The sequence below is a fragment of the Seriola dumerili genome, unplaced genomic scaffold (assembly GCF_002260705.1).
Source record: "Seriola dumerili isolate Sdu_G_001 unplaced genomic scaffold, Sdu_1.0 BDQW01000109.1, whole genome shotgun sequence".
Classification (NCBI taxonomy): Eukaryota; Metazoa; Chordata; class Actinopteri; order Carangiformes; family Carangidae; genus Seriola; species Seriola dumerili.
This window is the reverse complement of record NW_019174364.1, coordinates 1,880,416-1,891,416: the sequence shown is the minus strand read 5'-3', so window position 1 is coordinate 1,891,416 and position 11,001 is coordinate 1,880,416. Positions and strand designations below refer to the sequence as shown.

The window sequence follows — 11,001 nt, the reverse complement described above, 5'->3', positions numbered from 1 at the left end:
TTACAATGCTAACACACTAAACTAAGATGATAACTATGACTATAATCATGTTTAAACTGAACAAAAATGACAACCAGTACAAATCATAAATATGTCTTATTAACACTTACTGCCTAAATGTTCTGAAAAGATGTGGGCAGTATTTCTTACATTTCTCTTGCTAATTTACAAATAAAATCTTACATCATCCTCACACAAATACACCATGTAATACTGCTACACAAACCTCTTAACACTTTTATGATCACAACTGTACTGTACTTGACAAATAACTTTATTCTGACACCACCCTCTGGCCAACTACTGCATTAATTTAGCACGACTGCTGAAAGTTTAAAACAAATGTTACACCTCAACTTTTATCTCACAGCTTTCGTTATGCTCAGCAGTACAGCCTCACAGAGCTTGTTTTGGTGACGCCTGTCGTCCAGATGGAGTTGATTAACCTCAGTGACTTTGCCAAAGTGGAGCAGAATGTCACACCTACACACAACTCTGCTCCATCATACCACTGCCACTCAGACATATTAAATCCCCGCCTGTGTAAAGTTTACACCAGACATTCATGGATACAGTGTCATTTTAGAAACACTTCCACCTTAAAAAGCCTTAAAAAAAAAAAAGCCCAACTTGTTATCTAAAAGTTACTTCGTTGTGTCATGTCGTTGCATTTCTTGGCTCAAAGTTGAGAATGAGAGTTCATTCAATATCACACTTGATAATTATAGCTTATTCCTTCACACCCTTTCTCACACACAAACACCAAGACCCATAGGCTCTCTGTCAGGGGTGCGGCAAGACATTTTGGACCCCTTAACAACAGTTCAACAACAGTTCTGACACACTGAATATCTACGATCTGTGTCATTTTCCAGTCCATCTGAATCATTCAGGGACCCAGCTACATCCACACCCGCACCCCGTGGCACCCGCAAGCTCCAAGTAGCCTATAAAAGAATCATATACAGTGACCCTTTTATCAGAGACAAGGGAGAATTCACTAGATTAGAATTACCTCTCTTAGATTGTAGATACAGTCGACAAAGAGACAATTCATTTCCTCAGCCTGTATGGAGAAAGGTCAAGCTATTTACTCTGGAGATTCAGGATCAAAATCTCAGCAGAGCACCAAAGAACACAAATTTACAGGTCAGCTAAGCAAAGATTGGCACAGATATGTGATTTGGGAAAGATCTAATCAGTAAGGACTCAAATCTTGGCTTGAATGTACAGTATGTATTTTACAAGCTTTAAATGACTGTTGCAGGACATTCATATCCTACGGGGAAGATCCAGGCGATTGGAGACATATTCCAGTTCACAGTCGATGTGAGTGAATTTCCTCCAGAGGATGTTATCATCACATCCTCAAACAACCTGATAGAGGTCTATGCTGAGAAGGTGAGCCATGAAGTCGCTCTTGGTGTGAAAAATGTCAGATGTAATTTTTACAGTAACTACAAAACAGCACAGATAATGCTTTTGGAGGAGTGAGTTATTAGACAGCTGAGTGACGCATTCATGCAGAATTTAAAAAGTAGTATTGGGAGTATGGGATGGCAGATTATTGTTCACAACCTGCAATGTCACAGTGGATGAAAGGCAGCATTTAAAAGAATAATATGAATGTTAAAGAGTGGGTTAATGGATTAGTGGCTGGATTACAGAACTTCTCAATGTCTGAAATACTTTGTGTGTAATTATAAAAATTTGAATCTAGGCTGAAATTCTACTTAAACTGTAATTTAGAAAAAGTGTAGACTTTAACTGTAGCACAAAGGGTTTAGGGAGTTTAGAAGTTTTACAAATGTTATGTCCTACCTGTGATTTATGACTTCTGTCATTGTTTGAATACCACCCCTGGTCTGTAAAGTGTAACATAACACTATCTCTTCCTTCTTAGTTCTTATAATCTTTGTTTTTGCCATGCAGCTTGGAGAAGATGGCACAGTCACAAATACATTTTCCCACCGATGTGAACTACCATCAGATGTGGACCCCATGTCTGTGACCATGACCATGGAGAGCAGTGGGGTCTTGACTGTCAGAGCTCACAGGGTATTTTAGTACTACTCCTGTCTCTGCATTCAACATATAACAAATTATCAAGCTGTCTTTTAATTTCTTGCCTTTGTTGTTCTGTTGTGTTTCTCCAGATGTAATCTCAGCACTAAACTATTCAGAGACCCTCCTGTGAAACGGCAGACTTTAGCGTCCTCTAGCGGCCGGTAAAAGAATCACACAATGTACCATTCAGTGACTGTCGGAAATATGAGAAACCTCATCCAGTGCACTTCAACCCACCAACATCGCAAATACTATTTTAAAAAGTGTGATTTTCTATGACAGTTACCTTGGTGTAACATTTAAGAAACAGCAATGGGTGGCAAAGAAACCTGTTCAAAATGGACGAAATAAAGCCACATCTTTTATTACTAGATTAAATTATAAGCACGTGTGCTGCTAGCCTCAAATGGGTCACAGAGGTAATTATTTGTTTCTCTGATAATGAGATAATCATTATTATTATTATATAAAAGATAGTTAAAAGGGGACGTTTGAAAAACCCAGACGGTCGTTCAAAAACACTGATCCACTGCATGATAAAAAATAAATAAATAAAAAAAAAAGATTTTTAATCTATTATCCAAGTTGTGACCCTGTTTCCAAATCAAAACAAAGATGGCAGCCAGTCACAACTTAGAGAACGAGTTAAAGATATTTTTTCATCCAGATGGTTAGAAGTCTTTGACGTCTTTTATTTTGGAAATAACTTCAGAACAACAATACGTCTTTTTAAACAACCCTTTGGGCTTTTCATATATCGCAGGTTAATTATCTTTTACAGAAACAAAAAATTACCTCTGTGACCTATATGCCAATACATTGGGCGGCACAAAGTGGGGCTAATCTGCAAAACTCTGTAAAATGTAATTCTATTAAATGTCCTATTTCTGTCCAAAAACAACAGTTGAGTTGTGAAAAGACGCAATTGGCGACTTTTTGAGGCACCTGAAGGCAGCATAACGAACGGACGGAAGTGACGGTAGCGGTTGTCAAGGGACGTTTTAGTTTACGGAAGTGTTAATCAGGTGGCTACAACTGAAACTTAAAATGCTAATTGACGTCCACGGTTGTTGTCATTAAAGCGCTTTATAGCCAGTAACACTGGCTGTAATGTTTTGACACTAACATTACTTTCAAATACTGTCTACTGCCGCTACAAGGAACAGAGTGCCTGTCTTTTCTCGGACCAAACTGACCTCCCTGTGATGCTACCTCAGTTAGCCACATAACCAACATGGCAGAAGTTCCTCCTCCCGGATCAGTCGTAGTAGCTGACTGGCATCGATGTAAAGACAGCAAAGAATATTTCAGCAAGATCCTACACAAGAAAAGACGCAAGAACTTTGGTATGAAAAATAATTTTGGGTGAATTACATTGTTATCCCCGTATTTAAATGCAATACAGTGAAGAAAGTACATTTACTCAAGTACTGTACTTGAATACACATTTTATTTACTTTGCCTGAGTATTTTGTTTCCATGCTACTTTAAATTTCTTCATCACTACAGCTCCAACAAGCTTTAGTTACTTAGATTTTACATACAAAACATATGTAGAGCTTATAAAATATGAAGCTTTGTTAAAGACTGAACTATTTAACAGAATACACACAGAGCTGAAATAACGAGTTGATTAATTGTGATTAAATGTGAGGACTTGCTGCTTTTCTTTTTATTATTTTAATAAATATAAATACAACACTATTGGTTGACAAAACAAGACATATGAGGGTGTTACCTTGGGCTTGGGGTAAATGTGATGTGCATTTGTTATTATTTTCGAGTTCAACAGATTAATCCATAAAGAAAATAATGACTAGTTGCAGCCTTATATGAAATACTTAGAAGTCAGCTCCACCTCAACCAGATGCAACATTAAAATGCTGTTTACACATACAGAGTAATAATAATCTAAACTATAAACTATATAGTAGAATAGTATAACAGTCACAGCAGGCAATATTTTTACTCTCAATACTTTAAGTACGCGTGGTATTCATATTTGTAAGTAAAGGATCTGAATTTTTCCTCCACCCCTGATGTATGGTGTAACCAGGGCTTGATTATGCAACAGTATTTCAGTGAATTTGCTCCAAAGTAAGTTTTATGTGACTAAGAAAACCTTCAGAGTTAACAGAAACATTTATCGTTTCTATCATCATTTGAGCTATGAGTCCCTTATTAGAAATCAGTCACAAAATGTGGCCGGAAGATAAATATGCATTTCCTAGTTGAAATCACACTATCCCTACCAGAGAAGGTGTCCATAAAGTGAACCTCTCCCAGGTCACTGTTTGTGGTGTACAGACATACATACGGTGTACATGAAGTTGGTTTTGTTATTATGACTTTTAGATGTAGGGAAAGAGAGTTAATATTTGTAAACACTAAGTTGTCTTACGAGGCTATAAAATAATTTTCTCCAATTATGTTTGAGTTTGAGGTTATGTAAGGAGGAAAAGGTAAAGAAAATGAACTGTTAGATTACAACTTTAGTTGACTGTTTCAACATGAAATCATAAAAAATAGATCACATTTCAAACAGTCAGCACAGAACCAGAACAGAAAAAAATGAAAAGGTATGACATAATTCAGTTCACAAGAATTTACCATAAAAGGCAAAGTAACCACAAAGCTTTGTGTACGAAAAGATTCTTTGACCAGACACTATTTTGAAGCCAAAAGTAAAGCTTAATGGCCAATTACTTTGTGTAATTGTGAAACTTTTGACTGACTTTAATCGTCTATGCTGTTGGTTCAGTAATTTCCTTGGTGGCAATAATCTATATTTAGAGACTAAAAGAGAACTAAATCACAGACAGTACTAGAATACATTTACATAGCTACTGACTACTGAAATACTGGTGGTCCTTTTAAAACCTGTTTTACAGGCCTGTTGGAATCTCCAGTGATGCCCCCACATGTAGCTGTGGACACAGTTCATTATAAGATCTTCATCTCTGGCAAGAGTGGAGTTGGGAAAACTGCTCTTGCTGCACGTCTCGCCGGCTTGAATGTTCCTAATGTGCACTATGAAACAACAGGTAAGTCCCTGCTCTATACTGATGAAGCACAACATGCTGATAGCATCTGTTTGCCCATGTTAGTTAAAGACTACAACCTGCAGCGAGGGAGCCAACTCATCAAAATGTATTTCTGACTTTCCAACAAAATTTAAAATATCCACCAAAGGAATGATTATTGGTCTGTTACAAACACAGATGGTTTCCTGAGTGGGAACAGAATCAGTGTCACTCAGCTGAACGTTAAATAATACAACTAAAAACACTTTTTAAAGAGTTTTTAAATGAGGTCCCACTAATATTTGTTTATCTTCTGATTTTGAAGGTATTGAGACAAGAGTGGTGTATTGGCCGGTAAAGCTGAGAGAGAGTAGCAGAGTGCTTTTCTTTCGTCTACAGCTGTGGGACTGTGGAGAGAACGCCCTTCGTAGATTTGACCATCTGCTGCCAGTATGTATGAAATATAGTGTTTTTATAACTCCTGTACTGAGTTGTGAACTAATGAGAAACAGAACAGGCACTGTGTTCACTTTGTATTATTATACTGTGGATCAAAAATACTAGCAATCTAACAGATTTCGTCAAATCACTGTCCCCTGTGTCTCCCAGTCCTGCAAGGAGCAGGTGGATGCTGTCCTTTTCCTGTTCTCCTTCACTGACAGGACGTCCTTTGATGATCTGTCAAATCAAATTGCCAAGTGGACCGGGACACCTGTGGGCCGAGTTGTGAAACTGGTGGTTGGCACCAAGTATCCCTTTTGTGTTCTTTATTTTTAAAAAAAAAAAAAAAAAAAAACTTGTATGTTGACTTTATGAAACAGTTTCAGTCAAAACTTAAATCTCAACATACTCATTTAAATAAAGTAACTTTTGTCACCAGCTAATTTAATATGCATGTATGACTTAATTCTGACACTGCTATTATATAAATTCTAAGACTGAGTATGCAGCTAAAAACGTGCTCATCATCCCAATTTTTTTTTTTGGCTGTATCACTATGCAGACAGGCAATAGTCCTTAACGCTTTGTTCAGATTTGATCTCTTCATGCACTGTGACGTGGCAGAGAGAGACGTGAGGGACTTCCAGGAGACATGGAGTTTACCGCTGCTGCGAATGGGAGGGGAGGTCAGTGATGGGCTGGGTGACGTAGCCCCGCTCCTCAACTGCCTGGCAGAGCAGCTGTGGCATCAGGACTGTGTTACAGCTGGATCCGCCAGGCACCATTCACAGCAGGAGAAAGAGACTGTAATTTAACACTAAGCATGATTTTAAGGAGATCGGAGGTGAACTGGACTCCACGTAGTGTCAACCCTGACTGTCTTCCTTTGAGGGCCTGCACTTAGCAGCTGGTCTGGGAGAGCCTCAGATCCCTCAGGATGAGACGAGGAAGCTGCTGTAGAGATGAATGGACTGATCTGAAAGGTCTTAAAATTGGCCCATCTTATTGTCAACATCATGATATAAGACCAGATGTTGTCTGGGATTAATTGCGGCATTAATGTGATAAAGTTGGAATGCTATTACTGCCCGGTCTTAAAGATTGGGAGATATTCAGCAGTCGTTAGCATAGTTTAGTTGGGAGAAATGAACACAAAGTGCCTCTTGTTTTATCATCATGTTTTGTTTTGTCCACCAGTACTCAAAAAAAGTTGTTCATTTAGGAGTTAGAATATTGTCAAAATAATTCCTATTAGCATCTTTATTTGGTATAGACATTTCTGTTGCATCAGGCTGATATAAGGTCAGAAAATCTTTTTATTTTTCATTAATTAGGAAATAAAAAAGGTCAGTATTTGATACAAGGGAGAAAAAAAAAAAAATATCCCCAGTAATAAAAAGTATCCCCTCACTTGCTGTGTGTCTAATTGTGATGATTTCCGTGCATGTTTAAGTGCTTTGTGTGTAGAACTGTAGAGTACCTTTATCAAGAACATTAGTGCAGGTTAGTTAAGATAAATATTAGAGTGAAGAACATTAAAGTTTGTTAGTTATCAAAGTGCATACATTAATGGACAAGTTAAAAACAACCCAAGTTGGATGTAGAAAATAAAAATCATCATGTTCCCCTCAGGGACAGCACTTTCTTCCAAGCCTCTTTATCTGACCTGCAGTAAAAAAATAAATAAATAAATAAAATAAATAAATAAATAACAGGCATCACAGATGCAGGACTGGCTGCTAATGAAGATTTATGAGTCATTAAGAACAGAGGACATGCTTCTCTTACCTTGTGTAAGTAACAAGTATCATGGCGGTCGGATGTCCTATTTGACTTTGAGAGAGATGCAGCAGGAAGGAGTCTGGGGGTAAACCCAAGACTTCAGTCTTCAGATGCTCGATGCGCACGTGTGTGGGGAATTTAGCATGATCCACAACTATAAACCGTTGATCCCTGAACATGAAGGAGAGTGAAAACAGTTTAATGACCAACAGTTTAGGGTATTCCCAAATAAGACTGAAATGAACAGAATTTTGATTCAAGTCCTGTCAATATAAAATTAAAACATTTTGTCTTGCAGCTGGTCAGACCGCAGAAGTAAACAATTTACTTTTTGATTTTTTGTTAGAAAATGCAGCTTTGCTTTTAATGTGTTAAAAATGAAAAGTAATATTAGTAATTCCCCCATTTTTTTGCAGTAATGAGTGCTTGTCAAGTACTTTTTGAAAGAGATGATCAGAAGGTCATTGAAGAGATGGAGGTAGACGTCGATGAATGACGTTCTGGAGTTGTAAGTGCCTGTCACAGTCAGCTGTCTCATGGGACCCTGGTGCACCAGAAAACGCCCACTTACGACCAGAGGAACTGACTGGATAGAGAAGGAGGCAGTCTGTTAGAGGTTACTGCCATCTGCAGGTTACATAACAGAATCAAGTCTGTTTTATTGTCTCTCTATTAGAAATCTTACAGTGGGGGGGAAAAAAGGCAATTTGTCACCTTCACTTTACCAAAATCCAGCAGCATTTCCAGGCAGACCAGCTCCTCAATTTGTTTCATTTTTCGGACACCCTTGTCGCACTCGGCCACCATCTGTGAGGGCAAAGAAGTGGTGGAAGAAGTTCTGTGATCTTTTAGCAACACCACAGTGTAGAAACACTGTTACAAGTACAGAAGTATTAGCATCAAAATATACCTAAAGTACCAGTAAAAGTACTAATCATGCAGAATGGAACACTTCAGAATAATGTACGTTATTGGATTATAATTATTAATACATTAATGTGTACATCGTGTTACAACTGTTGAAAGGTGGGCTTAGTTTGAATTCATATACTGCTGGGTTGCTTGTGTAATCTCTCCTGTAGATAAATAAAGTCTGATGTTATCTTAACATCTAATAATGCATCATTTATTTGATTAGATTTCAAAGTATTAATCTGAACCTGCAAAGTGAATAGCAACTGATATTTTCAAAATAAATGTATTATTAAAAAGAAATGCCTCTGAACTTTAGTGGAGAAGAAATAGCATAAAATTGAAATACTCAAATACCACAGTGATACCACATTTAACTTTAGAGTTAGAGTTCCATTAAGAGGCAAGTCATGTTTATTCACAGCTTTTTTTTTATTTTTTTTTTAAAAAGCTAAAATTTGCATTACCACATCACTCTTAGTCATCTCATTCCTCTGTTCACATTCGTCTGAGCCTGAATGTACAGATCTGAACACTTGAAAGTAAAACAGTATTACCTCATGAATGGCTTCTATTGCTTTTTCAAGATTTGAAACTGAGTCAGAGTCTGGTTCAGTCAGTTTCAGGATGTTCTGAAATGAAAGATAAAAACCCACACAAAAGCAACTTCTGACTTTGGGAAACATTGTGGCCCAAGTTGAATTTCTTTTGAACTCCAATCAGATGCCTACCTCAAGCAGAAGTTTAATGCGAGTAATTCTCTGGAAGGGAAGGACAAGGAATGACTTGAGGCTTTGTCTTTGACACACTGGGTCACTCTCAAGCTTCTTGAGCAAAGACAGAAAGTCTCTGTTCTGCTGCCTTGAAAAAGAAGATGTGACTGAATATGGCTTATGAGGAATTTGGTGATGTGGAGTACCATCAGTGGTGTTGAGCACAGAACAGGGACTTACAGCAGCTGGTTGATAAGGGCTTCCTGGTACATCATGTTAGTCACATATGGCACATAGAGAGTGTGAAACTCTGGGCAGTGCTGGAGCACAACGTCTCCAACCTGAGATATTAACACACTCTCTCCCAGTCGCATTTCCAGATCCATGAGAAACCTAGAAGAGGCAGGACACCAGCTCAGCATCAACATCAACATCATCACAGCCAGTTCAAAAACAGAAGCAGTAGTGTATGTGGAGCTCTCACTTTTCACTGGCTGCCATGACTCGACGAAGGTTGGAAAACAAAATGTGATGCTCCATTTGAGAAAGGGTCTGTTTCAGAGCCTTTGATGCATGGAAATGATTGACAGCAACTCCAAGGCTCCTCAAGTAAGACGCTTCAGATCCGATTAACTCAAACATCGACTTGAAGTGAACAAAATGAGAGTGAGGAAGAAAATTATTTTTCCAGGATGTTCTCACTGTGACACTAAACCTTGTAGAGCCTTACCTATGAAGAATTTAAAAAAACAAACAAAAAAAGACAAGGCGGGTGATCTTTTGTCCCATGAAAAACCAAAATCAACACTGAACTTGTCCAAATAAGCACTGTCTGTGTATAGTCAAAACTATACTTCCAAAACTATTAATAATGTGCAATGAGTATTAATCTGCAGCTGTTAAATAGTCCCAAACTAATGCACTATTAACTCCTGTTTGAGTAACAATTCCTAAAAACTAGTGACCAGTTACTGAGTATTTTATAAAAATGAAAAATGCATTTGTGACCCGTTTTCACAAGATAAGACTGAACAGCTGGGGAGCTGAGTATCAAAAACAGAGCAGGGAAGTCAGAACATATTAACAAGAGGACTGTTGGTTTTGGTCATTTCATGGGACTTGTTGACAATGAAGAAAAAACTATATAAATACCAGACATATTTCATTCACAAGTATAGTCCATAAACTATACCTGTACTGTGCTGATATCAATGCTAACATTTCAACCTAACACAGGCTAAAAGTGACTTGCTAAATTCTGATCCTACAAAAATGAACCTAAAGATGCTTATGTAAGCTAAGAAGCTAAAAATAAATGCTAGAGGTAAACGTTAGATGTTAACATGCTAACATAGTTGTTGCAAGAATATCCACCAGCTAATGTTTGCAGTAGAACAAGAGGTTAACATGATATATTTTATATCATATTTAATATCCTGCTGTAACACACATATCAGCATGATGAGGCTAACAAAAGGTACAGCAAGTATAATTTCAGGGTATAATTTCATATTATCACTATCCCTCAAAATTAGTTAAGACTCATGTCATGTCTCAAATGACGAGCAAATAAATATAGAGCTTTTCACACCTCCTGAAGGCGAATCTCTCTGGTGGTCAAGCTGTTGAGGAGGCTAGACGCCTTCACCTCATCTAGATCTTGCCAAAGGGTAAACGGAGTCGCCTTAATAGGGTGAGGTGGAGGTGAGGATGGAGGCGCTTCAGGAGGGTTTACTTGAGGGAAACTGCATTGAGCGATAAGACGGGGCTGCACACCCTGAAGATACTGGGGTGTTATCAGTTGAGACACAAAACTCTTGTTGAGTCTGTGCAGATCATCCCTCACCGCCTGCAGACTGTAGTCCTGATACAGTGGGACTGCAGAGCAAAGGGAGAAAGACAGGGTACTTGAAATTGATATAAATAATACATACTTTCCAATGACTGACAAGAGGCCTCAAGTAGAAAGGTAAACTTACAAATGTGGATGTACTTTGACTGGAATGATACACTCGGCAGCTCCTCCTCAGCTGGATCTACTATCCTGGGATGAATAAGCAAAG

General features: G+C 38.1%; 2 protein-coding genes across 2 annotated transcripts; both read left to right on the top strand.

The window, feature by feature from the left end:
• Nucleotides 1-1,070: 1,070 nt before the first annotated feature.
• On the top strand, nt 1,071-2,162 carry LOC111222834 (heat shock protein beta-7-like). Its single transcript, XM_022746689.1, has 4 exons — nt 1,071-1,149; nt 1,268-1,401; nt 1,933-2,058; nt 2,157-2,162. The coding sequence occupies exons 1-4, from the start codon at nt 1,071-1,073 to the stop codon at nt 2,160-2,162; spliced, it is 345 nt and encodes a 114-aa protein (XP_022602410.1).
• Nucleotides 2,163-3,092: 930 nt separating this feature from the next.
• On the top strand, nt 3,093-6,893 carry rsg1 (REM2 and RAB like small GTPase 1). The gene is made up of 5 exons (XM_022746824.1): nt 3,093-3,413; nt 4,959-5,111; nt 5,416-5,540; nt 5,700-5,839; nt 6,124-6,893. The coding sequence occupies exons 1-5, from the start codon at nt 3,302-3,304 to the stop codon at nt 6,344-6,346; spliced, it is 753 nt and encodes a 250-aa protein (XP_022602545.1). The 5' UTR covers nt 3,093-3,301; the 3' UTR covers nt 6,347-6,893.
• Nucleotides 6,894-11,001: the final 4,108 nt, after the last annotated feature.

What these genes read in the sequence shown, in the direction of transcription:
- rsg1 (XM_022746824.1), top strand. Translation starts at nt 3,302, where the DNA reads ATGGCAGAAGTTCCTCCTCCCGGATCAGTCGTAGTAGCTGACTGGCAT. An exon ending in TGTGCACTATGAAACAACAG is followed by an intron (nt 5,112 to 5,415) that starts GTAAGTCCCTGC and finishes CTGATTTTGAAG; the next exon opens with GTATTGAGACAAGAGTGGTG. An exon ending in AAACTGGTGGTTGGCACCAA is followed by an intron (nt 5,840 to 6,123) that starts GTATCCCTTTTG and finishes CGCTTTGTTCAG; the next exon opens with ATTTGATCTCTTCATGCACT.
- LOC111222834 (XM_022746689.1), top strand. Translation starts at nt 1,071, where the DNA reads ATGGAGAAAGGTCAAGCTATTTACTCTGGAGATTCAGGATCAAAATCT. An exon ending in CAAAGAACACAAATTTACAG is followed by an intron (nt 1,150 to 1,267) that starts GTCAGCTAAGCA and finishes TGACTGTTGCAG; the next exon opens with GACATTCATATCCTACGGGG. An exon ending in TAGAGGTCTATGCTGAGAAG is followed by an intron (nt 1,402 to 1,932) that starts GTGAGCCATGAA and finishes TTTGCCATGCAG; the next exon opens with CTTGGAGAAGATGGCACAGT.